The sequence below is a fragment of the Suncus etruscus genome, chromosome 5 (genome assembly GCF_024139225.1).
Source record: "Suncus etruscus isolate mSunEtr1 chromosome 5, mSunEtr1.pri.cur, whole genome shotgun sequence".
Classification (NCBI taxonomy): Eukaryota; Metazoa; Chordata; class Mammalia; order Eulipotyphla; family Soricidae; genus Suncus; species Suncus etruscus.
The window spans coordinates 21455031-21480556 of record NC_064852.1 but is presented as its reverse complement, the minus strand read 5'-3'; the positions used below and the strand labels follow the sequence as shown (position 1 = coordinate 21480556).

The following is a 25526-nucleotide window of genomic DNA, read 5'->3' as shown; positions in this document are numbered from 1 at the left end:
GAGCCTGGAAGTGCAGGGCAGAAGAGGGGCCCACTAAGGTAGTTGATGCCACAAGGGTAGAGCATAGCTGAGTCAGCTGGAAGGCTATGAGCAGTGCTGGTTTCTGGGGTCAGAGAAGTGATTGAGACAGCCAAACTCAGGGGAAGAGGGTGAAGAAGCTCCGTCCTGAGCAGAAGACAGAAAGACAGTGAGGGTGAAGGGGGCAGTTTTAGGTGGGTGCTCAGGAATTCCTCTCGACAGAGGCTGAAAGTGCTGTGCAACCAGGACCTGGGTATGCTGAGTGGAAGGAGGGGCTCAGGGCAGGCCCTGTGATGTGGACTGTTTGGCTAGAGAATGCAGAGGCCCTAGATTGCCAGGGCACTGTGCTACAAGGATTTCCAGGGTCCATGGGGCCCAGCTGCTGGGATGGGATGCCAACGTGTATGTCCACCCACCCAGGACTGAGAGAGAGAGGAGAGAAACCAAGTATATTTTAATTCCTCCTGGAGTCTGAGACCTGCTGCCACTACCTAGGGGGTTCAGAGAAAGGAAGAGAGACAGATAAAAATTCACCAGATGGGGGCTGGAGCAATAGCACCGTGGTAGGGCGTTTGCCTTGCACATGGCTGACCCAGGACAGACCACAGTTTGATCCTCAGTGTCCCATATGGTCCCCCAAGCCAGGAGCGATTTCTGAGCGCATAGCCAGGAGTAACCCCTGAGCATCTCAGGGTCTAGCCCCCCCCCAAAAAAAAAAGGAAAAAAAGAAAAAGAAAAGAAAATTCACCAGCTAGGCTGGAGAGATAGCACAGAGGTAGAGCATTTGCCTTGCATGCAGGTGACCCAGGTCAGATGGTGGTTCGAATCCCGGCATTCCATGTGGTCCTCTGTGCCTGCCAGGAGTGATTTCTGGGCATAGAACCAGGAATAACCCCTGAGCATCTCCAGGTGTGACCCAAAAACCAAAAATAAAATAAAATAAAAATAAAAATTCACCAGCCAGGGGCCGGAGTGGTGGCACAAACAGTAAGGCGTCCGCCTTGCCTGCACTAGCCTAGGATGGACCGTGATTCGATCCCCCAGTGTCCCATATGGTTCCCTAAGCCAGGAGTGACTTCTGAGTGTATAGCCAGGAGTACTCCTGACGTCACCAGGTGTGGCCAAAAAAAAATAAAATTCACCAGCCAAAGGTGACCAGGGAAGGCCCTGGTACATGAAAGAAATAAAAGAAATAGATACAAAGCAGACAGCATCTCACCAATGCTTTGTCTCTGGTGTCCCACCAGCCGGCAGGTGCTGTTCTGATCACTATCTTGGCCCCCACCCAAAGGTCCAAGTTTTTCTTTTTATACCTGTCATGACAAGGGGGCGTGTCTAGGGGCATGTCCAGGTCCAACTGTCATCACAGTGGCATATCCAAGGGGCATGTCCAAGTCCAACTGACACAAATCAACAAGGGCACGCTTGAGGAACAGAGATGAGGGACAGAGGAGGGTACAGAGTTGGGGGCGGGGAGGCAGAGGAGGGCCCAGAGATGGGAGGAAACACTGAGAGATTTGAAGAATTCTGGGATAGGGGCAGAACAGGACCCCTCCCGTCTAAGGGGAAGCTTGTGGCCCCTGTGGTAGGGGGCTGCCCTGACCTTTCACATGGGGGTTGGGGGGAGGACCAGTGCCCTTTATTATCAGGCTCAGCCAGAGCTGGCACCTGGATGGCGAGTTCCGGAGGCCTGATGCTCCGGCTGCCAGCTCCAGGGCCAGCTCTGACAAACTACCTGTGCCCAGGACGAGAGCGGAAGCGGCAGCCTCCCAGAGCAGGCACCCTGGCGGTTCTCACAGGCCCATCAGGCTATCTTGGGCCCCTTCGGGGAGCTGCTGACCGAGGACGACCTGGTGTACCTGGAAACACAGATCACCAGCCTACAATTGAGGCGCCGCTGTCAGGAGTATGAGGGCGAGCTAGGTCGGCTAGCAGCTGAGCTGCAGGCCCTGCTGCCCGCACCCCTGGTCCGCATCACAGTGAACAGCCACTTCCTGCCCCGGGAGGATGGGGCCAGTGGCGAGGAGGCCCAAGAGCCAGTGGCCAAGCTCCCAGTCACCGAGGGGCCTCCCGAGGCTACACCTGGTGGGCAGCCCTTGCCCTTCTGGTGCAGCCAAATCGCCCGGCTGGTTCGCAGCCTGACCCTGCTGCTGAGGGGCATGAATGGGCTGGCGCAAAGCGAGGGGGAGGCCGACTCCCAGACCCCCCAGGTGGCTCCTCGGGAGGTCCCAGCTGGCCCTCTCTGGAGCACCGCTCAGCGAGAGATCCAGGAGTGTGGAGTGTCTGTGCGTACCTTGAGAGGCACTTTTGAGTCCCTGCTGGGCTCTCCCTGCACCCCTCATTCCAGCTCCTGTGAGCAGGGGGCTCACTCTGGCCAGTGCACCGGTGGTTGTTGGCTGGGTGGCCCACAGCCTTGTGGCAACCCCAGTGCAGGGGTTCTTGGGTCAGCAGACACAGAGGAGACCAGTGACTCTGGCATCAGCTGCGAAGAAGCATCGTCCGAGGGGGGTCCCTCACTGGGCCCTGACCCAGCCAGCCTGCGTAAGGAGCGCATTGTGTTGCTCTTCCTGAGCCACTGGAAGAAGTCGGCTTACACGCCAGCTCTCCGGACAGCCGCCTGCCAGACGCTGCAAGCCAGGCGCAAAAGTCCACAGCCATCCTCCCCACCACCTGGTCCACGCCTCAGCCATGTGTGGCAGCAGCGAGGCATCATTGCCCACCTGCTGGGCACCTGGAAGGCCATCCTAGCCCATGTACCAGCTCGGCAGCTGCGGCGGCTAAGCCGGCAGCCCCGCCACCCATTGTCTCCTGAGCAGTTCCTCCCACACGTGAACGGGGCACCCTTGCCCTATGATGGCCTCTCACTGGACCTCTTTATGCTGGGCTACTTCCAGCTGCTCGAGTGTGAGCTGCCGGCCGAGGAACGCAAGATGCGGCACCTTCTCTGCTTCGAGGTGTTTGAGCACCTGGGCGTTCACGGCTGGGAGGCAGCCCGGGCCTTCCATAAGGCTGTGACCGATGAGGTGGCCGCTGGCCGCCGCACCTGGACTGACGGATTTGAGGACATCAAAGCCCGTTTCTTCGGCTCCAGTGGCCATCCCGCCTGGGACCCGGAGCCTGGGAGTAAGTCAGGCCTGACCACCCTGCCGCAAGCTGAGTCTGACCCTGACTCTGGTGCCGAGCCCCCGGAGTCCCCCTCACAGCGAGGCAGCTTCAACAGTGAGGACATCTGTGGCTATATCGACCGCAGCTTTGCCTTCTGGAAGGAGAAGGAGGCTGAGATGTTTGCTTTTGGGGAATGATGAACAATGGGGAGTGGGCACCCGTCTCTGTCCTCCCCACCTGGTGGCCTTGTTGTGCTGGGTGTGACCCTCCGTGTGTGCCACCGACAGCCTCAGGACTTTAGAGAGCTGCATTTTGCCACCATCCCTGCAGAGAACCACTTAGCATGCAGCCTTTGTCCTGTTGGTCATCTCTAGGCCCTCAGGAGATGTCATCTGAGTGACCTAGGTGCCCACATGCTCCCCACTGCTCCCATTGCCTCCCTCATTCTGTTCCCAGGTATGACATGCTTGTCCCAGCCCATGGTGGCATCCAGGACAGTATTTCCCATCTTGTTGTGGAGAGTTGTTCCAGAATCTTCCCTTGGGATGGAGGTCTCCTGCCTTGTCCCTACCATACCCACTGAGGACATGGAATCAGGTCCCCAGTTATGGGATAGAGTAAGGGCAGTGCCATCAGGGCAGGGGCCAGTGCCGTGGTCACCCAGTACATCATTTGCTGAATAAACTCCTGTTCTTGCCTCCACATGCTCTGTATCATGAAAAATACCAGCCAGGTAGGACCCTAGGACTCCATGAGGGGCCTTTAGGGGAGGATGTTGCATTGGTTTCTTGGGAAGCCCCCAATTCACTTTCTCCTCATACCCTGGGTGGACTAGATAAACCTTGCCTATATCCAGCTGCAGACCTGGGGTCTGGGGAGCTTCTGGGTTCAGGAGGGGCCAGGAAATCATAGTTTCCTGTCTGTCTGCTATGGAGTACTTGAAAACAGTGGCCTAGGAGCAGAGTATCCACTTGCTTTTGCACCCTGAAACTTCCTGAGATAGGTCAGTCTAAGTCTAGATGAGGCCAAAGCTGTCTCCAACTCGAGAAGGTGACACCTCAGTGCCCCCGACCCAGATTGCAATTCCTGAGGTACTTCCTACAGCCCTCACCAATAGCGAGTAGGCTTGTTTGTTCCCGGACAGTCTAAGGTCAGGGATGAGCCAGTCTCAGGGGTCCCAGGCATTGATACCTACTGAGGGCAGGGCCCTCCTCAGTTCTGGGCCTATTGGTATCCATAAGTCCATGGACACCCGATCTACAGAGCATCAGCCTAGCATCTATGTCACCCTTGGAGCAAATGACCAGTTCAGGACTTCTTTTTTTTTTTTTTTGCCACACCCATTTGATGCTCAGGGGTTACTCCTGGCTAAGCACTCAGAAATTGCCCCTGGCTTGGGGGAACCATATGGGACGCCTGGGGATCAAACCGTGTCCTTCCTTGGCTAGCGCTTGCAAGGCAAGCCTTACCTTACCTTACCTCTAGCGCCACCTCTCCGGCCCCTAGGAACATCTTGAGGTTGCAATAGATGAGGGGGTAGCCCTGTCTGGTGCAAGCAGACATGAGATACATCCCTGCACCTTTCCTCAGGATGCTGTGAATATGGGGGACACCCAAGTCTCTGCATGAGTAGAATCAGACAAGGGTCCCAGTGCCCCTTGTAGGTGTTCAGTGAGCAGAGTGTTCCTGCTGGTTGGTATTCACCAATCATGTTCCACACCTGAGCCTCACATCCCACAATGTGGCAGAAGTTTTGCTCTCTGCCACCTAAACTGGTAGTGCCTCCATCTGCGTTCTCCTGGGAGGGAGCCAGCAGCCAGTCTTGCCATGAGCTGACTAATGTCCAGAGCCGACACACACACACACACACACACACACACACACACACACACACCTGTGGCAGAAGCACCCTGAGAAAGTGACCTGAGCTGTGAAACTGAGGAAACCTGCAGTAGGCTGAGGAAACCTCCAGATGGCTGCAAGGTAGGGAGACACCCAGGTTCTGGGTTGTGAGTGTCCTGGACATGAATGTTCACTGTCAAAGGAAGGCCAGGCAGCATGTCTGAAACTGCATGGGTCAGCAATGTCCAGTGGCTGAGCACCCACCCCCAATCTGGGTTCCATTTCCCAAACTGGCCTGGCACCCACCGCTGTTGTCCTGCCATGTCCCCAGAGTCATGCCAGCTCCCCACAGCCCTGACCGCATGCCTCAGCCTTTATTGGGATGGCATCTGGGGTCTGCCCTGCCTTGACCCATGACATGAGAGCATCTGAGCTGAATCATGGTCCTGGACACAGGGAGAGTCAGGGCAATCGGGCGGGTTCCCCAACATGAGACACTAATCCTAGACTCTGGGGAAAGTTCAGAACCTCCCAGGGAGAGGATTAGGCAAGGATGTAGGGGGCTGGACTGGGCCTTGGCAGAGAGACACATAGACCAGGTACCAGCTGACTCAGGCTTCATCACTATCATGGGAGCAGATGGGAGTTTAGCAGAAAATGTCCCCTCAGCAAACAGGGGTCTCCAGGCTGGACCAGCCCCACAGTAGTGAGGGCTATCACATGGGGCCAGAGGGCACTCTGGGTGTGGCTCAGTGAGGGAGGGACAGAGGAAGGGAGGCCCTGTTGGATTCTGGGCCCCTCAAACCTGCATGGCCAGAATTTGGCTCTGGACACTGACAGGAGAACTGCTGAGACTCTCAGTCCTGGGGCTCCCCACAGGCCCCCCAGAACCCCTTAATTTCAGATCCCAAGTGACCCAGATGGAAGGGCTCCAACTGTGGGTATTTTTAGGTGAGCCAATTTCCTCAGTATTTCTTTGGCATCCAAGATTTAAATAGCCCCAGATAGCCAAGGTCAGCTATCCCAAGTCTAGGGCACCCCAGAAGGTGATGGTATCCCTGATTTGGATGGCACCTGAGGTTACCCTCACCCATTGATCCCCTTTTCCACCAAAGGCCCCTGCCACGAACCCTAGGTTTCAAATTCACCTGCATTTGTTTTTTTTTTTTGTTTTTTTGTTTTTTTTGGAGGGATGTGCTGATCCTCCCAACTATGTTCAGCAGCTTTGGGGCTCACGGACTGCTCTCAGCTCACTGGTTCTGAGGTGCTGGGGCCTCCAGGCCTGTACCTGGCAATGCTGGGAGGATAGAGAGGTACAGGAATCAGACACAGGTCAGCACAGACTGTACTATCTCTTCTCTTCTCTTTCCAGTTCTCCCCCACACTTCCTTTTGTTGTTTCTGGGGCCACGCATGCTTGGTTACAATGCTTCCATCTTTAGCTGCGGTGCTCACTCAGCTTCATACCTATTTCTGTGGGGCTCAGACTGAACAGTTGGATCTGGGGCCCAGCAGGGCTGTGGGCCATCAGCTCAGATCACACAGCGAGACCTAGGTCCTAGAAGGAATGAGGGGACACGAGCTATAAACTCAGACCACACAACAGCAGGGCCAACACAGACCCACCCACATGAAATGTGGAGACTGTGGTATGAGACCCCTGTGGGCCAGACCAGCTACGTTTCTTCACTGTAGCCACATTTTCCCACACAGAGGAGCAAAGATACCTCAGAACCTGCCTATGACCACAGGGTCACAGGAGGAGTCTCCAGCAATATCCCAGGGCCCTTCTAACGGGTGAGAGAAAAGGCTCAAGTCCACACCCTTGGAGGCCTTAAACAGCTCCCACCTCCCCCGAGAATGCACCTGCTTGGTGGCGGGGCCCAGGGCCTCAGCTTCCTGTACACTGACGTGGTCAATGTGGGCTTCTAGTGTGACCAAAGAGTCACTGTCACCCTCCCCCATGAGCCCCACCTCCCTGGTGCAGACAGACGCTAAAAATACCACCGTGCCCACGTGGTCACTCGGCCAGTCCAGCAGGCCCAGTGCCCCCACAACCGGGAACGCAGTGGAGTCCTCAGCTACGGGACTGAGTCTGATCAAGAGGTAGGACAGGGGTCCCAGGTGGAGGGGCTGGGTGGGGAAGCAATCGGAGGGAGAAACCCCAGGTGGAGAGGCCAGGTGGGGGCAGTGGCAGAGGGGGGCAGGGGGTAGTGGCAGAAGGCAGTTCATAAAGAGATATAAAACCACTGTACTAGGCAACTTAGTGAGGGTTACCCCAAATCAGTTAGACACCCAGGAGGCCTCTCAAACCCTGCTTCTGTCCCAGTTTCAGTGTGGATAGAGAGCTCAAGGTCTATACCTGGCCCCATTTGGGCAGAAACATCCAGTCCCTACTCTGCCCTGCACTCTCCAGTCAGACAGTCCTGGGAAACGGACACCCCCATGGAGCAGCCTGCACCTTGTCAGCAGGTCTGGATTTCCCGGGGCTGTGCCAGCCATGAGGGGAATGCTGAGGGCTGCCAATCTCCCAGCCCTATGCCTGCCTTCAGCCCGGCCCAGCGCCTCCTGGGGAGAGGCTGCCTGACTGGGCGGCCCTGACCTGGCCTGGCCAGGCAAGAGTTCAGGCTGTTATGGGGGCCCTCAATGGGGCCCTGGGAACCACCATTCTGTCCTGTAGGACAGAGGGACTCTGGAGCCCCAGCATACACTCTGGAGGTTCATTTGGCTCTTCCAGGAGCTAAAAAACGGGAGGTATGGCCAAGGTCCTTTGCAGCGTCTGCCTGAGCTCCCCCTGGTGGGGTCCCTTGAGTAAAACCTCAAGGCTTCCTGAGGTGAAAATGGCAGTATGTGGGGGCATCACTGCCTGAGCAAGTTTCCTGACATGTGTACTCCATGGTCAGGGCATGCATCTCCTCGCTTGGACAAACGACATTGTGCCCAGAGGCCAAAGTGATAGGAAAAAGGAGTGGGATTTACCTTGCATGCAGCTGATCAGCATTCAATCTCCAGCTCCAGCAGCCCATTATAATTTCCCAAGCCTACCAGGAATGATTTCTTTTTTTTTTTTTTTTGGTGGGTCACACCCGGCAGCGCTCAGGGGTTACTCCTGTCTCTATGCTCAGAAATCGCCCCTGGCAGGCTCAGAATACCATATAGGATGCCGGGATTCGAACCACCAACCTTCTGATTGCAAGGCACACGTCTTACCTCCATGCTATCTCTCCAGCCTCCAGGAATGATTTCTGAGTAAGCCCTGAGCACTGCTGGGTGTGGCCCCACGAAAGATAGTGCCCACTCACCAGAGCTACTCAGGGGCTGCTCAGCCATGTCCATTCCTCGGCGAGGTTAAGCAGTCTTTACACTAGCCTCATTCCACGGGAGGGAAACCTTGAGCAGAGAGGTGCCCGAAGTCACCCGAAAGATCACGCAAGTCAGTTCTCCTTGCACACTCAGAAGTCCTTGGGCTGGAGAAATAGCACAGCGGTAGGGCGTTTGCCTTGCACGTGACTGACTCCTGATGGACACTAGTTCAATTCCCTGCATCCCATATGGTCCCCCATGCCTGCCAGGAGCGATTTCTGAGCACAAAGCCAGGAGTAACTCCTGAGCGCTGCTGGGTGTGACCCAAAACCAATAAAGAAATAAAGAAATAAAAAAATTCCTCCAGGGCTACTCCCTTCCAAGGAAGCTTGCTTGCACTAGATACCAAAGTGATGAAGGGCATTTATCTTGCACTCAGCAGACCCAGGTTCACTTCCTGGCAACCCTGAGCCCTACCAGGAATGCTACCTGGATGTAGAACCACGAGTAAGCCCTGAGCATTGCCGAGTGTGCCCCTCCAAGGCCAAAAACAAACAAGGAAGATTTTTAGCTTAGAGTCCCCTGCTCCTGGAGTCTGCTCTGGGGAGCCCAGAACTTATGGAAGGGCCCAGAGTTGGGTGGGAGGGTGACACCATCAGCTTGCCTCTCCCCAGGATCCCCAGCCCTTATTCCTGGCCATGGTTCGAACCACCGATGACCTGCACTTCCACCTCGGGTCCCACGCGGAGGATGTGCTGTCGGGCCTGCTGCAGCTCCGTGCACAGCCCAAACTTGCCGATGTCACGCTGCTGGTGGGCGGCCGGGAGCTGCCGTGCCACCGTGGCATCCTGGCGCTCAGCAGCCCCTACTTCCACGCCATGTTCACGGGCGACTTTGCTGAGAGCTTCTCGGCACGAGTGGAGCTGCAGGATGTAGAGGCGGCCGCTGTGGCACAGCTGGTGGACTTCGCGTACACGGGCCGGCTGACAGTGACACAGGCCAACGTGGAGGAGCTGACCCGCATGGCCGCACGGCTGCACTTCCCAGCTGTGCAGGAGGTGTGCGGCCGCTACCTGCAGCAACAGCTGGACGCTGCCAACTGCCTGGGAATCTGGGAGTTCGGTGAGCAGCAGGGCCTGCCAGGGGTGGCCGCCAAGGCCCGGGCCTTCCTACAGGAGAACTTCGAGGCCGTGGCCGGGGAGGATGAGTTCCTGCAGTTGTCAGCAGACCGCCTGGCCACTTGCTTGACTAGCGACCTGCTGCAGGCACAGCCGGAGCAGAGCAGGCTAGGGGCAATGCTGCGCTGGGTGCGCCATGATTCGCAGGCCCGTGCCCACCACCTGCCCCAGCTACTCAGCCTTGTGCCACTGGATGCGCTGTCTGGGCCCTGCGTGCAGCAGCTTCTGGCCACGGAGCCGCTGATCCAAGCATCGGAGGCCTGCCAGGCTGCTCTGTCACAGGGCTGCAATGGGGTGAGTGAGGAGCAGAGAGTGGGGTGGGGGGAGAGGGCCCCCAAATCTAACCTGCAGGGTAGGGATGGGGGATGGACTTGAACCCTCACCTAAGGCAGCACAAGAAAGGCCACACAGTACCGGGTGGGGGAAGCATCTGAGGTTGGTACAGTCAGGGAAGGCTTTCTGGAAAAGACAGCATCTGAGCTGGACCCCTAAAGAGGGAAACAACAGGAAGATGTACCTGAATGAGGGGAAGAGAGTGGTGTGGTCACCAGCCACTACCTGCCTTCTGGGGAAGCTACCCCTGGGTTTATGGGGTGCAAAGCTCCATGATGTGCTCAGCAAGGGTGTGTTTTTACCTGGCAATCATGTAGTTTCTCTGCTGGTAGGAAGCCTGCTCAGCACACACATACATCCCATAATAGACACACCCCAGTATATACACAGCAAGCATACACTCAGCATACGCATGCCACAGTGTGCACAATGCAGACATACATACATGTATGCACACTCAAGTTTGTGTTCCACATATGAGTTCTGCACAAGGTCATACTTGGAAGCTGGCATTGCCCCCAGCATTAGCCCAATCCTGCCCAGAGACCCCTGAGTGGGTGGCAACTTGGTAGGGGAGCAGGTCCTCCTGCCTGCAGGGGATGCCATTCTCAAAAAAGGAACAGGTGGGGTGGTAGAGTGAGCTCAGCAGCAAGGGACATGCCTTACACACACCCGACCTGGGCTTAATCTCCTGGACTCCATATGCTTCCCCTAGCACACTGTCAGGAATGATCCCTGAGGGTAGAGCTAGAAGTAACCTCTGAGGGGCCAGAGCAATAGCGCAGCAGTAGGGTGTTTGCCTTGTACACAGCTGACCCAGGACAGACCTGGGTTCAATCCCCTGCGTCTCATATGGTCCCCAAGCCAAGAGCTATTTCTAAGTGCATAGCTAGGAGTAATCCCTGAGTGTTACCAGGTGTGCCTCCCCCCAAAACAAGTAACCTCTGAGCATCACTGAGCACCAAACCAAAAAACCCAAAAAGCAAAAACAAAAACAATTAAAAAATTAAAATTAAATAAGCAAAAGGGGCCAGTGCGATAGTACAGCAGGTAGGGTGTTTGCCTTACACATGGCCAACCTGGGTTTGATTCCTGGCATCCCATATAGTCTCCTGAGCCTGCCAGGAGCAATTTATAAGCACAGAGCCAGGAGTAACCCCTGAGCACTGCTGGGTGTGACCCAAAAACAAACAAAAAAAAAACACACACACACACACACAAAAAAAAAAAAAAAGAAGAAGAAGAAGAAGAAGAAGAAACTCTCAAAGCTGAAGAAATTCTCAAAGCTGTTCACACTCCAGCCTGGGCACCAGGGCTCTGCTTTGCCCTCTAGCCACCACCTTGCCCTCTTGTACTCACTCCACCCTTTGATCTTCGACCTTTCATCTGGCACCTCATTCTATCATATGACCTCTCACCCTGCCCTCTGACCCCACACTGCCCTCTAACTCTGATCTGCCCTGGCCTCTAACCACTACCATGCTTTCTGACTGCAGGAACTGCTGGCACCCTCACAGAAACTGGAGGAGGTCCTGGTGGTGGTGGGTGGCCGTGCACTGGAGGAGGAGGAGGAGGAGGGTGCCCGGGACCCAGCCCCTCACCTTGGCAACTTCGCCTTCTACTACACCAAGACCAGTGAGTCCTCTCCAGGCATTAGGATTGAGGGAGGCTCAGGGAACTGAAAGCTTTTGGGGAACCGTGGCAACTGCGCCTTCCAGCCACAGCCCCCTTTTAGCTCTGGGTTCTGTTACCCAGACTGCCCATGAGGGGTGACCTTGGGCCTGCCTCCACTTCCTCTTGATGTCCCTTCCTTTTACCACCATGGAAACAAGTCCTGCTGGGAGATGGAGCTGTAGGGAGCCTGGGGATCTCAGGTAGAATCCCAGAAGTGCTCTCACTATAGCAGGGGTCTCAAACTCGTGGTCCTCGGGCCGTTTGCGGCCCTCCATACAACATTTTGTGGCCCGCAACCGGCCTTCAAATATCGCAGTATTCGCGATTATTCGCATACCGAATAATCGCAATAAAAATCGCATTAGTGGGCCCGGAGAGATAGTACAGCGGTGTTTGCCTTGCAAGCAGCCGATCCAGGACCTAAGGTGGTTGGTTCGAATCCCGGTGTCCCATATGGTCCCCCGTGCCTGCCAGGAGCTATTTCTGAGCAGACAGCCAGGAGTAACCCCTGAGCACCGCCGGGTGTGGCCCAAAAACAAACAAAAAAAAAAAAAGAAAGAAAGAAAGAAAGAAAAAAAATCGCATTAATAAGAAAAAAATCGCATTAAACATTCACATACTCCGAGCACTACTGTTCAGGATATGCAAATGTTTGATGCGATTTTTTTGCAGTTTTTTCTTACTAATGCAATTTTTAATTGCAAATATTCGGTCAGCGAAATCCCTTATGCAACCCTGCCTCACCCTGCGGCCCCCAGGTAAATTGAATTTGAGACCCCTGCACTACAGCTTTCTGGGCTAGGAGATGAGAATCCACACACTGCTGGAAGGGGCTCCAGTCTCCTGCCTGAGACTCGGGCATTCCCAGGCAGTGGTCCTTGGAGAGCAGCAGAGCTAGCAGGGTCCACACTGGGTCAGGGCTGAGGAGAGGGGATTTGGGGGTTGACATCAGGGGAGGTGGGTGTTGGCACTGCTGGGAATAGCTGTCTCTGGACCTACAGGGGAAACCCTGATTGCTGTCTCCTCCTGGTGACTCAGGCATGAATCAGGGGACATGCTTTCCTGCCCAGAGTGCCTGAGAACTGTCATCTATAGCAACATTCCCAGACACCCCCAGAACCTCCACACAGCCCAACATGGTGCCTTATAGACCCTCAACATTCCCACAAAATCCCATATGGATTTTTATCCAAACATTTTCTCACTGTGCCTCAGTTCCCCCCTGCAGCTTTGTGAAGGTCAGGCCACTGGGAACTCTGATACAGCACTGGCTGGTCCCCAGGACAGACATGAATGATTCCTTATGTGGAAGGGAAACTGTGGCTGGTGCTGGGGTGCTTGAATGTGAATCTGCCCTGGATGTGCCTGGCAGAGAGAATGACACAGTTCATGGCACTCGCTGCACACTCTAGAAGCTGGCATAGCTGCCCATCACCTGCCAATGTGCACCAACCTGGTTTGATTCCCACTGCCACACGGCCCACCGACATTGCTGGATTTAGGCTTGGAGGTACCCAACTTGTCAAGGTAGCCCCAGACATGCCTTGGACCTAAGCAGCACCATCTTCTTGGGCTTCTGTGTGAGAGCAGTGGCCCAGGTGGCTGAGAATCTGGGGGCACAGGGGTGGGTCCTGAATGCCTATTGGAATCCCTACCCAGAAACAAAAACCCATGAAGTCTGCTTTCAGCTACCCCATCCATTTCCATTAGTTTCAGTCACAGTATAGAGTGGTGGAGACCCAGCCTGGTTTGTTCCGGTGCCCCTTGGGAGTGGGAAGTGGGGCAGAATGGGAGCCAGCTCAGCCCCCATCTCTGTTCTCCCCCAGAGAGCTGGCTGGCACTCCCCGACTTCCCTGATTATCACAAGTGGGGCTTCTCCGTGGCAGCACTCAACAACCAGGTCTACGTGACAGGTAGGTAGATGACCATGGCACTTCTCCACGTGCCCCACATGAATCTTCCAGAATCTTCCCTAAGCCCAACCCTAACCCTAACCAGATATTTCTGCCAAGAAAACATAAAACCCACCTGGTTCCCTGGGGGTGCAGCTTCTGTTTGTCCAGATCCCAGAATGAGATCATTCTGTTTAGTGGGGTCCTTGTCAGATCTGGAGAGAAAAGAAATGTCCACAGAGGGATATTTGGAAGTGAAGATCATGCCTTCTGTATTTCTGGGGCCCAGAGGGAGCCCCAAAGCTGTGCAGTGGGCTCCCAGGCTCAGTCTGCACCATGCGGGAAAGAAGAGTCCCCAATGGGGCAGGAGAGATAGCACAGTGGTAAGCCTTTTGGCCTTGCACGCAGCTGACCCAGGATGGACTAAGGTTCGATTCCTGGAATCCCATATGGCCCCCCCGTGCCTGCCAGGAGCTATTTCTGAGCAGACAGCCAGGAGTAACCCCTGAGCATCAAGGGGTGTGGCCCAAAAACCAAAAAAAAAAAAAAAAAATTAAGGGCCCAGGGCTGGAGAGATAGCAGGGAAGTAAGGCATTTGCCTTTCATGCAGAAGGTCATCAGTTCAAATCCCGGCATCCCATATGGTCCCCCGTGCTTGCCAGGAGTGATTTCTGAGCATGGAGCCAGGAGTAACTCCTGAGCACTGCTGGGTGTGACCCAAAAACCAAAAAAATAAAAAAAAAAAAAAGTGAAGGGCCCCGAGGGGGCTCCGTGATCCCACCCCCAACACAGACCCTCCATCCTTCCATGCAGGAGGGTCCCGTGGTAGCCGCAATGACACCTGGTCCAGCAAGGAAGCCTGGTGCTTCCCACTACAGGAGGGAGTGTGGAAACCGGCAGCACCGATGCTGAAGGCCCGCACCAACCATGCCAGTGCTGCACTCAATGGAGAGATCTACGCCATCGGGGGTAAGAGTCTCTGAACCTGCTGCATCCCTGCAAAGGCTTTCAGGAGATTCCCGAAGGTTACATCTCACTCAGTGGACTGGAACTCTGCCAGCATGCAGTGCTCTGGGGACAGCAGACAGAGCCACACAGGGCCAGTGGAGATGCTCATGGCTGGACCAGGCATCTGTCCTGGGTTCTCCTGGGGATGTCCTCTCAATGAGAGGCCCCTGTGGGTTTCTGGCACTTTTGTCCCCGAGCCACCTTCCTGAGCACAGGCCCTGCCCCCTTAGACCCTAGAGCAGGGGATCTCAAACTCAATTTACCTGGGGGCCGCAGGAGGCAAAGTCGGGGTAAGGCAGGGCCGCATAAGGGATTTCGCTTACCGAATATTCGCAATAAAAAATCGCATTAGTAAGAAAAATATCGCAAAAAATTGCATTAAACATTTGCATACCCCGAAGGGAACTGCTCGGGGTATGCGAATGTTTAATGCGATTTTTTCTTACTAATGCGATTTTTATTGCGATTATTCGGTAAGCGAATAATTGCGAATACTGCAATATTTAAAGGCCGGTCGCAGGCCACAAAATGTTGTACAGAGGGCCGCAAACGGCCCTTGGGCCGAGAGTTTGAGACCCCTGCCCTAGAGGGAGGGCACACTTCAGATTCACCTTAGATGACACAGCCTTGAGTCTCATCCAGACCTCAATGGGTGCCTCCCTATCCCCCACTCCTGTATATAGAAGACTTGCCTGTGTATAGAAGCCCTGTGGGGAGACCTCTGGGCTCTAATGCACCCCATAAAGTCCTGATGAAGCCTGAAGTTTCTAGGACCCTTACCCTCTTAGAGCCTCAGTTTCCCTCTCTAAAGTAGGACTGAGTCAGGTTTTTGGGAACCCCAGGGTGGTCGGAGTGGAACCATGCATTTCCAGAAACCTTCCTACTTCCTTGCACCATAGGTACCACCCTGGATGTGGTGGAGGTGGAGCGCTATGACCCCTACACCGATGCATGGACTCTTGTCAGCCCGGCTCTCAAGTATGTCAGCAACTTCTCTGCAGCTGGCTGCCAGGGCCGGCTCTACCTGGTGGGCTCCAGCGCCTGCAAGTACAATGCACTGGCCCTGCAAAGCTATCACCCTATCACAGGTGTGCAGGCCAGGCCATCTTCCCTGGGCTGAGGGGCCAAGCTCAGGGTCACAGATTGGGAGGCAGGACCTAGGGCCCAGATCGCAGGGCCCACTCACCCTCTTGGGCCAGGTGGAGTCATACCCACCTCTCTCTCTCTCTCTCTCTCTCTCTCTCTCTCTCTCTCTCTCTCTCTCTCTCTCTCTCTCTCTCTCTCTCTCTCTCTCTCACACACACACACACACACACACGCACACACAAGAGGTGGTGTCTAGGGCTCATGTGGATGTGGTCACCCTAGGAGTAGAGGCCTAGGACTCTGGTGAGTGGGGTCATGATTCCCCCTGCTTACAGGGCCCAAGGGCTCATAGGTTCATTAAAGTGAGTGGAGCTTTTCCAGAGTTAGAGGGGAGGGTCCCTCAGGTCAACCTGCACAAAATCACAGTCATATCCCAGCCTAGAAGTACCAGGGTTGGGGAACATGCTTAGAGTTGCGGTTCTCCCTTAGGATTGAGGTATATAGTTATGAGCATCCTTGCTAGCTGCCTAGGATAACCTGGAATTGGAGAGCAATGCCTGTACTTCCAGCCCAGACCTAGCAATAAGGTTTGGGGTGGAGTAGTGGCCCTTCCCCAGGATTCCTGGGACCCCACCTCGATTCCAAGGCCTGGGACCTGGCTCAGCTGGAGCCCCAGCTGACGGCTCTGCCTTCTACAGATGCCTGGAGTGTGATCTCCTCACCCTTTCTGCCCAAGTACCTGTCTTCACCGCGCTGTGCTGCACTGCAGGGTGCCCTCTACCTGGTTGGAGACAACACCAAGAAGGTCTACGTGTATGATCCTGGGGCCAACCTGTGGCAGAAGGTAGGCCTCAGCCTCTCCCCTATGCACCCTAGAGTCCTTGACACACATATTGTGGGCCTGGAAATGTACTGGTAGTGTACTCCTTGGGGTACAGTGAAGGGACAGATGAGGGTAGACCAGACCTGAAGGCTGACCCAGGGGGTGCCCATGTCTCTGCAGCTGGAAGCTGCTAGGGGCCAGAGCAAGCACCTGGCCAGCCAAGCTTCTGGGGAGAAGTATCCTGTCAGGAGTGATAGATCCATGGAGGAGGGAACAGTCACATCTGCACTCACTCCTTTACCCTCCTTCCCTTCTGTGCTTGCCCGGGCCTCAGGCCCTTATTTACTCCCAGTTTCTTCCAAACAAGGGGACAGTGTCCAGAGATTGTATGACCTCAACATTTGTCTTAGACTTGAGACTCGGAGCCCCAGGAACCCCACGAGCTTGGTAAAAATGGCTCATATTGCCCCCAGCTGCCCCTGGCGTCAGTGCTTGGCTGATCATAGAATAGGTGCAGAGCAGTTTGTCCTGTCTCCGATTCTGGTCCTCCTGCTTTTGGGGTCCAGAATAGGTGCACAGCGTCCCCCTTTCCCTTTCCTCTAGTCCCCTGAACATCAACTGTTGCCCACAGGTGCAGCCCCTGCACAGTCTTCATGAGAACGGGGCCCTGGTGCCTCTGGGTGACGCACTCTACATGACAGGGGGCCGCTGGCAGGGCATGGAGGGCGACTACTGCGTGGAGATGGAGGCCTATGACAGCAGTCGCAGCGCCTGGGTGCGCCATGGAGCCCTGCCCCGCCTCTGGCTCTACCATGATGCTTCCACGGTCTTCCTGGATGTCTCCAAGTGGACGCAGCCCTTCCGCCAACGCCAGGAGTCCTGAGAGCTGGGCCACCCTCTCCCACCCTGTCTTTTCGGAAGGGGGTCCAGCCAAGCCTCACCCCCTCTGTGGCCTGCCCTGGATTTTCTCTGTGCTTATTCTCTAGGACTACAGACCCTGGCACTTCGAGGTGCTGCATGCGGCCCAAAGAAGCGAGACCCGGGATGGAGCTAGAGAGGCCTAGAGCGGGGCTAGGAGAGTTCTGATGTGGGGCCAGAGAGAGGCCCAGGGGTGGGACTAGGAGTGTCCAGGGAAATGCTAGAAGATGCCGAGGTCAAGGCTGGAGGCATCTCAGGCTTCAGCGGCAGGACTTGTGAGCAGAAAGAAATTTTGTAGGTAGTACCTGGGGGCTCCAGCAGGCCCTTTTGGAGGATGTGAACAGAAAGGGTGTTCATCTGTCTGTGGGGGGCTAGGGGTGAGGGCCAGCAATGACTCCAGAGACCGGTGCTCTGGCCAGGAGCCCTGTTTCCTGAGTAATGTGCTTCCATTGAGGACTCCAGTTCAAAGTTGGTCTCACAGGAGCTCCTAGGTAGGGGTACCCACTGGATCAAGGGCCCTTCTATGTTGGGAATCCCAACAGGCTCCACTCCTAGTGGTTCAAGCGTATCCCAAATCCCACAGGCTGTGATACCAACACAGAGACAAGGATGAGTTGCTCTGCACCTACAACGTCAACTGGGTGACAAAGGAACAACATCATGGCCCTAGACCACACTGAGTGAGGATGTGTGTGTGTATATGTGTGTGTTTGTGTGTGTGTATTTGTAGCTCCAGCCTGCCAATAATAGTTGATTAAGGTCTTCCTTAAAAGGGGCAGACCCCTTTTATGGCTGGTGCTGACCTGCTGCTGGAGTAATACAATACTGTAAGACAAGATCTCCCCCTTTCCTTTTGTGTTTAAAAAGTTTTTAGGGTAAGTGGTTCCAGGTAGGTCAGATCCAGGTAGGTTACAGCTTACTGATGTCTTCATCTGTGCAGAGCAGTCAGAAATCTACTTGCTTTCCATAGCTAAGGGGCTTCAGCTGATGATGTCATAACATCTGCACAGACTAATCAGGAACTAGCATATTTCAAGATCTCTGTCCAAGTTACCTCATGCAGATTCAGGCAGGTCATACTTAAGTTTTACTCCAGGGAGATTTTTCACTTCAATGCCAAGAAAACTTTGTTTGGGGCCAGAGAGATAGCATGGAGGTAAGGCGTTTGCCTTTCATGCAGGAGGTCATCGGTTCGAATCCCGGCGTCCCATATGGTCCCCCGTGCCTGCCAGGAGCAATTTCTGAGCCTGGAGCCAGGAATAACCCCTGAGCACTGCCTGATGTGACCCAAAAACCACACACACACAAAAAAAAAAGACGAAGAAGAAAAAGAAAACTTTGTTTACCAATTGTGGAACATAACGAAGAAGTTACTTACCTTTAATTAGATTTCTATCTCTAAGTTAAATGTGTGCAAGAGAACTATGTGAAGAAGAGAAAATTTGGAACATAAATAAACTATTTACAAGAAAAGGGGAAATACATTCTAAACCTATAACTATGTTGAAATGTAAACACTGTTGTTAAGGGTTAGAGACTAAGTGATCTTTTTTAGCTACTTTCTACTGATATGGCATATTGTAAGGTTGTCAGAGCTCTTCTTTATCACTAATATATATAAACAACTAACTGAGATCTTATTTTTTCAAGAAAAGTAAAATAAAACAAATGATTATCCTAAATGATTAAAAGCTAAAAGGCTTTCTGGTTTTTAAATTTGATGAGTCTTTGTTATGCAGTGGAATCCATAGCTTCTTTTGAAGAGTGTCTTTTTTTGGAAATGTAAGCATATCCTCTTTCTCTAATGATCAAGTTTCCTTGATCATCATCCCAGTCCTTGTCAACTTTCACCCAAATTGGTGAGTTTATTGGCCTTTGGGCTTATAGGTCTTCCTGGAAGTGTTTTTCAGTGGCTGCCTATGGTTCTCCTTGGAACACTTGGAAAATTTAGAGAAAACAATGATATAGATAGAAAGTCAATTGGAGGCATTCCTCGTTTTTTACTTTTTCATTAATTGAGTTTTTAGTGTCCTATGCACTTTTTCAACTATTGCCTGTCATTGTGGATTGTATGGAATTCTTGTTATATGCTCTATCTGTCACTTGTTACAAAAAGCTTGGAAAGTTTTGCTGGTGCATACTGGTCCATTATCCATCTTGATTGAATTATGAATTCACATAGCTGAAAAGATTTGTTGGCTTTGTTTGTTTGTTTTTGGGTTTGGGGCCACACCCTCTTGCACTCAGGGGTTACTCCTGGCTCTGTGCTCAGAAATTGCTCCTAGAAGGCTCAGGGGACTAAATGGGATGCCGGGAATTGAACCGGGGTCTGTCTAGGATTGGCCATGTGCAAGGCAAACGCCCTACTGTTGTGCTATCGCTCTGGCCCCATCCATAACTGAAAAGCTTTGTAATAGAAAGGAACAGGCTGCTTTAGCTCTTTCTGACATAGGAACTGCTTATATCAAATGAGAATATGTGTCAAAAACCACATGAAGATATGGTTTGGAAAGAAATTAACATGAGTCATATCCATTTGCCATAATTAATTTATCCTTAATCCCAAGAGTTAGCTCCCGCAGAGGATCAAAGATCGAACAGGTCTAAATAATAGGGCTGGCTTGTCTTAATGGGATGTGATATTGTACATAAAGGCAATGGGCATTTGCATGTAGAGCATTAGATTCTTCCACCGGTGATGTAAATATTGGTATTACCAAGCCAACAGCTAATTCATTTCCTAACATCATTGGACCAGAAAGACCAGAATGAGATCTGATATACATGATGAAAATAGCATCTGAGCATTTTTGTTAATATGGCTTCCAGTTGTTGTAGCAAATATTGTACCACAGGTTGAGAGCATTTATGGATGCAGTGACAATTCCTGAGAAAAGGCCAACAATGTAGGGTGAGTCACTCACAATATTACAAGGACCTGACATCTGTGATAGTAGAAAGGTGGCAAGTTTTACTTGCTATGCAGAGTTATAATTGGTGCACACAATTGTGGTAATGAATGGGCCAATGAACCCACCTTTCTCTGATGATGAACCATCAATGTAAAACACAGATATGACTGGAATAGGAGAGGTGAGAATGATGGAAGAAATTATGAAAGGTGTCCTTCTGAAAAAGCCCCAATTTTTTATAGCTGGATAGTGAGAGGAAAGTTATCCTGAGAAGTCAGCCAAAGCTCTTTGCAGAACTTCACTGAGTGGTAGTATTGATTCAATTTATTTTTCATGTACTATAATATCAGGGTCATATTCCAATAAAGTGTGAGTTTCACAGCCTCCCTTTGATTTTTAATTTAGCTATTAGTTCCAAGTATGGCATGATTGTGCAATCTTGTTTATTATGTAGGTATATCCAATCCTATGGTCCTCATAATGGAACAATGGCAGCTGTTGGTGATTGCAAAAAGTAATAGCCATACCTTCTCTCCAGGGATAATCTAAGTCAAATAGGACTTCTGCAGGCGGTCCATTAAAAAGTCTAATTCTGAACCAGAGAGATAGCACAGCAGTAAGGCATTTGCCTTGCACGCAGCCAACCCAGGACAGACCTGGGTTCAACTCCCGACAGAGCCAGGAGTAACCCCTGAGTACCACTGGGTGTGGCCCAAAAACAAACAAAAAGTCCAATTCCTTCTGAGCAGATGAAGTCAGATGTCTTGACTCCATTGACAGGGTAGTCTTTTTTTTTTTTTTTTTTTTTTTGGCACCACACCCAGTGACACTCAGGAGTTACTCCTGGCTATGCACTCAGAAATTGCTCCTGGCTTGGAGGACCATATGGGATGCCAGGGGATCGAACAGCAGTCCATCCTAGGCTAGCACTGGCAAGGCAGATGCCTTACTGCTCTGCACCACTGCACCAGCCCCAAGGGTAGAGTTTCCTTTTAAAGTAAGGAACAGATTAATTACTTCTCAGTTAGAAATAACAAGAGAGGGGCAGACCCAACCACCTTTGGTTCTGGATCGGCTGCTTGCAAGGCAAATGCCGCTGTGCTATCTCTCCGGGCCCACCTTCCAGCAGTTTTTTGTTTTGTTTTCAGGTCACACCGGTGGCACTCAGGGGATAGTCCTGGCTCTGTGCTCAGAAATTGCTCCTGGCAGGCATGGGGGACTATATGGGATGCCGGGATTCAAACCAAGGTTGGTCCTGTATCAGTGCTTGCAAGGCAAATGCCCTTCCAATGTGCTATCTCTCCAGTCCCACTCCCAGCAGGATTTTTTGTTTTTGTTTTTTTTTTTTTGTTTTTGGGTCATACCCAGCAGCACTCAGGGGTTACTCCTGGCTCTATGCTCAGAAATTGCTCCAGGCAGGCTCAGGGGACCATATGGGATGCTGGGATTTGAACCACCGTCCTTCTGCATGCAAGGCAGACACCTTACCTCCATGCTATCTCTCCGGCCCCATCTCCCAGCAGTTTTTTTTTTTAAGTCATTGGGTGTTTTAAGAGCTTTTTGGTAAATAGAAATTCTCTGAGGACATACCATAGTGTACTTGTGAACATAACCCAGATTTTCATGCAGTGGCACCATACAGATATTTTTATGTTGTTACTTGTTATACAGCTGCTGGCAAATTTTTCATAACATCCTCATATAGGATTTGGAGTTCCCCCTAGTTTAACAGGCATGAAATCTTGCATGGGAAGGATGTAGAGACAAATCAACAAAATACTGACACAAGTTGGTGAGTTAGTCATTCCCTGAAGTAATATTGTCCACTGAAATCTGTGCATAAGTGCCTTATTATTTAAGGAAGGAATGGAGAATACAAATCATTTACAGTCATCTGGGTGAATGGAGATGTTGTAGTGTTGGCTACCGTGACCTGACAGTGGCCACTTTTGCAAAAACCTCTCTGCCATTTTCCAGTCCTACGTGCTGTTTGCTACAAGGCCCCTGGGCCAACAGAAAAAAAGCAGCCACAAAGTAATAAATAAATTCTTAGCCCAGGGGAGAGGAACACAACCTGGTACCACTCCCAGGAATGAAGCTATACTCCCCTAGCCCGCATTCTTGAGTTAACAAGGTACTCTTTATTGTTTTGTGCAACATTGGGTTTTTACAGTTATTCCTTAATAACTTTGCCCCACCATAAATCTGTTAAGAGCTTGGGAATGTGGTCAAACAGACTCTACCCAGGAAACTGCTTATCTAGCATGACTGCCCCCTGACCCACTGCCCACTTTCCATATTTGGGGAATGATGTCATGTTCCTTGTTCCACCCTACCTGTCCTGTGTTTATACCTTATTTGGAATAATGAGATGGTCTGTGTGCCAAAAAGAGTGATTGACATTACCTATGCCTGCCCCTTTTTTACCTTGTCTATATAAGAAAATGCAGGGTCACATTAAAACACCTTTGAACGGAAATTCTGTCTTGGGCCTTGTTATTAACCTCTCTTAGATTTTTTTCAAGGTGCGGTTGTGTGATCTGAGCTTTGCAAAATAAAGGTGCGGTTGTTCGTGAGCCTCTCGTCCACTCTCCGCTGGCCAGGCCCCTCCGGGGGGCTTACAGGACACCCGCATTGTAGGAAGTCTTTAATGTCAATCACTACCAGAAGTCAATTTCTAGGAATCATTACAGAAGGAAGACTAGGTTGAAGGTTTCCCATTGGGATCAATGTAGCATTAACATTATGCAAGTCAATAAATAGTTGCCATTTGCCTAATTTTTTGGTAGTACAAAGATAGGAAAATTCCATTCTGATAATTATGTTTCTGTATGCCCAATTTCAATTGTTCTTCTACTAAATTTATAATCTCCCTTAGCTTCAATTCATTAGGGGACCAATGGAGAGTCCAAACTGCATGGTTAGATTTCCACTGAATACAGAGTGGTGGTGTGTGCTGTGCCTCAGTGACCCCAATTAGAAAATGTGAGTCTGGGGCCGGAGAGGTGGCGCTAGAGGTAAGGTATCTGCCTTGCAAGCGCTACCGTAGGACCGACCACGGTTCGATCCCCTGGTGTCCCATATGGACCCCCCAAGCCAGGAACAATTTCTGAATGCATAGTCAGGAGTAACCCCTGAGCGTCAAACAGGTGTGACCCAAAAACCAAAAAAAAAAAAAGTGAGTCTTGGGGCTGGAGCGATAGTACAGTGGTAAGGCATTTACCTTGCATGTGGCCAACACAGGACAGACTCCGGTTCGAATACCAGCATCCCATATGGTCCCCTGAGCCTGCCAGGAGCAACTTTTGAGCTCAAAGCCAGGAGTAACTCCTGATCGCTACCAGGTGTGACCAAAAAAAATAATAATAAAATAAAAAAGGGGGAAATTTTTTTTTGAGTCTTCTGGATTATGAGCTAGAGAAGTGGCAGGTAGGTATAGAGGAGTAGAAATTGTGAATTCAGCATGCCATTGATTATATAAAACTCATCCCCACAAATTCAGGGACACAGGAGCCACATAAGGTTGGAACATGACTATATTTCCTTTGGTGGTAATGGCTTTCAACCTCCTAGTACTCTGTTGAATGGAGTAAGAAGGCATATTGCCTATTCCTTGCAAGCCATAATGAATCTCTTGTTAAGCCCAATTATGAGATCAGCATTGGATAGATATGATAGGGAGATCTGCCCCTGTATCAATCATACCCTGAATCATTTGCCATCAATTCTAGAGGAATTACTGAGCATACATTCTTGTAAAGGCTACAGGTGAATGCCTCCTGAAGATCTGTAGCAGTTCCTAGGGGGTTGGTGTTGTGATATTCTCCAATTCTTGGGAGATTGGAGTGGCCAGGCATGGCAAATAAGAGAAGTAAGAGTTGTGCTATGCATTCTCTTTTTAAATTTAAGTCCAAATGATGGGGAACATTATTACAATTATCAGTTCTCCCTCAATCTGGGTATATTATGTCCACATGAATATTAATACTTTTTTTTTTTTGGTTTTTGGGCCACACCCTGTGACGCTCAGGGGTTACTCCTGGCTATGCGCTCAGAAGTTGCTCCTGGCTTCTTGGGGGACCATATGGGACGCCGGGGGATCGAACCGAGGTCCGTCCTAGGCTAGCGCAGGCAAGGCAGGCACCTTACCTCCAGCGCCACCGCCCGGCCCCCGAATATTAATACTTTTTATTGTTAAGCAGCTTCTACCTAGTAGCAGAACTATTAAGCCTGGTGGCATCCGTTCCTTAATGCCTGAATGTAATTTGTATGGGCATTGTGCTGGAGTCATGGTTATATCATTGAGGCATGGTATGTTTAGGGCAGCACTTCCAGTGGTGGCTGGCTGTAATGAACTTATGGGTTGAGGTTCCCATAAGGTTGCCCCAGATTTTGTGGGGTCTGGGGTAGGCCTCCCTGCTCAGTTTCCAGACACTTGTTGACTATTAGTAGAAAGATCTTTTGCCTAATAACCCTTACATTGCATCATGGGCATGGTCCGGTTGGTGGTCTCCAGAGGAATGGGTCTAGAGAGGACCCTGCATTCCTGCCTATAATGTCTGAATTTACCACAGTTGAAACATCTATCCAAGGTTTGAGAGGTCTGAGGCTGTCCTCTGTTTGTGTTCCAAACAGGTAGATTTGTAGTCTCTTGCCCAATGATTGCCTTCACCTCAGTTAGGGCAAGGTCCAGTTGGTGGCCTTAAGAATGCATGGCTTGGGCCCAGAGAGATAGCACAGTGGTGTTTGCCTTGCAAGCAGCCGATCCAGGACCTAAGGTGGTTGGTTCGAATCCTGGTGTCCCATACGGTCCCCCGTGCCTGCTAGGAGCTATTTCTGAGCAGACAGCCAGGAGTAACCTCTGAGCATCGCCAGGTGTGGCCCAAAAACAAAACAAAACAAACAAAAAAACCCAAAAAGAATGCATGGTTAGGGCTGGAGAGATAGCATGGAGGTAAGGTGTTTGTCTTGCATGCAGAAGGACAGTGGTTCGAATCCTGGCATTCCATATGGTCCCCCGAGCCTTCTGGGGACAATTTCTGAGTGTAGAGCCAGGAGTAGCCCCTGAGTGCTGCCAGGTGTGACCCCCTCCCCCAAAAAAAAAAGAATGCATGGTAGGGGCTGCAGCTATGGTACAAGCAGTAGGGCATTTGTCTTGCATGTGCTAACCTAGAACGGACCACTATTCAATCCCCTGATGTTCCATATGGTCCCCCAAGCCAGGAGCAATTTCTGAGCACACAACCAGAAATAACCCCTGAGCGTCACCAGGTGTGGCCCAAAAACAAACAAACAAAAACAAAACAAAACAAGAATGCATGGTTAGGTGGGGCTCTAAGTTCTCTTCATTACTATCCTAGTCTCCTAGTGTGTCTCTGACAAATAAGCTCTAAAGGCATTTATTTGTGCCGAGTGGGAAATGGAACCAATGTTCT

At 51.7% G+C, this 25526-nt stretch overlaps 2 protein-coding genes across 2 annotated transcripts in view; both read left to right on the top strand.

Annotated features, from left to right (window-relative positions):
- The window catches only part of ESPNL (espin like), a 32907-nt gene extending 29587 nt beyond the window's left edge, over positions 1-3320 (top strand). The window contains exon 9 of the mRNA XM_049773633.1: positions 1764-3320. Within this exon, the coding sequence (XP_049629590.1) occupies positions 1764-3320 (1557 nt within the window). The remainder of the gene's footprint in view (positions 1-1763) is intronic.
- A 5645-nt stretch (positions 3321-8965) lies between these two features.
- On the top strand, positions 8966-17144 carry KLHL30 (kelch like family member 30). The gene is made up of 7 exons (XM_049772834.1): positions 8966-9739; positions 11275-11413; positions 13279-13365; positions 14158-14313; positions 15252-15440; positions 16137-16282; positions 16893-17144. The coding sequence occupies exons 1-7, from the start codon at positions 8966-8968 to the stop codon at positions 17142-17144; spliced, it is 1743 nt and encodes a 580-aa protein (XP_049628791.1).
- The last annotated feature ends 8382 nt before the right edge of the window (positions 17145-25526 follow it).

Bases quoted from the DNA above. Each gene is read 5' to 3' on its own strand.
- KLHL30 (XM_049772834.1), top strand. From the start codon at position 8,966: ATGGTTCGAACCACCGATGACCTGCACTTCCACCTCGGGTCCCACGCG. The intron at 11,414-13,278 runs GTGAGTCCTCTC...GTTCTCCCCCAG, and splicing joins CTTCTACTACACCAAGACCA to AGAGCTGGCTGGCACTCCCC. The intron at 13,366-14,157 runs GTAGGTAGATGA...CCTTCCATGCAG, and splicing joins CAACCAGGTCTACGTGACAG to GAGGGTCCCGTGGTAGCCGC.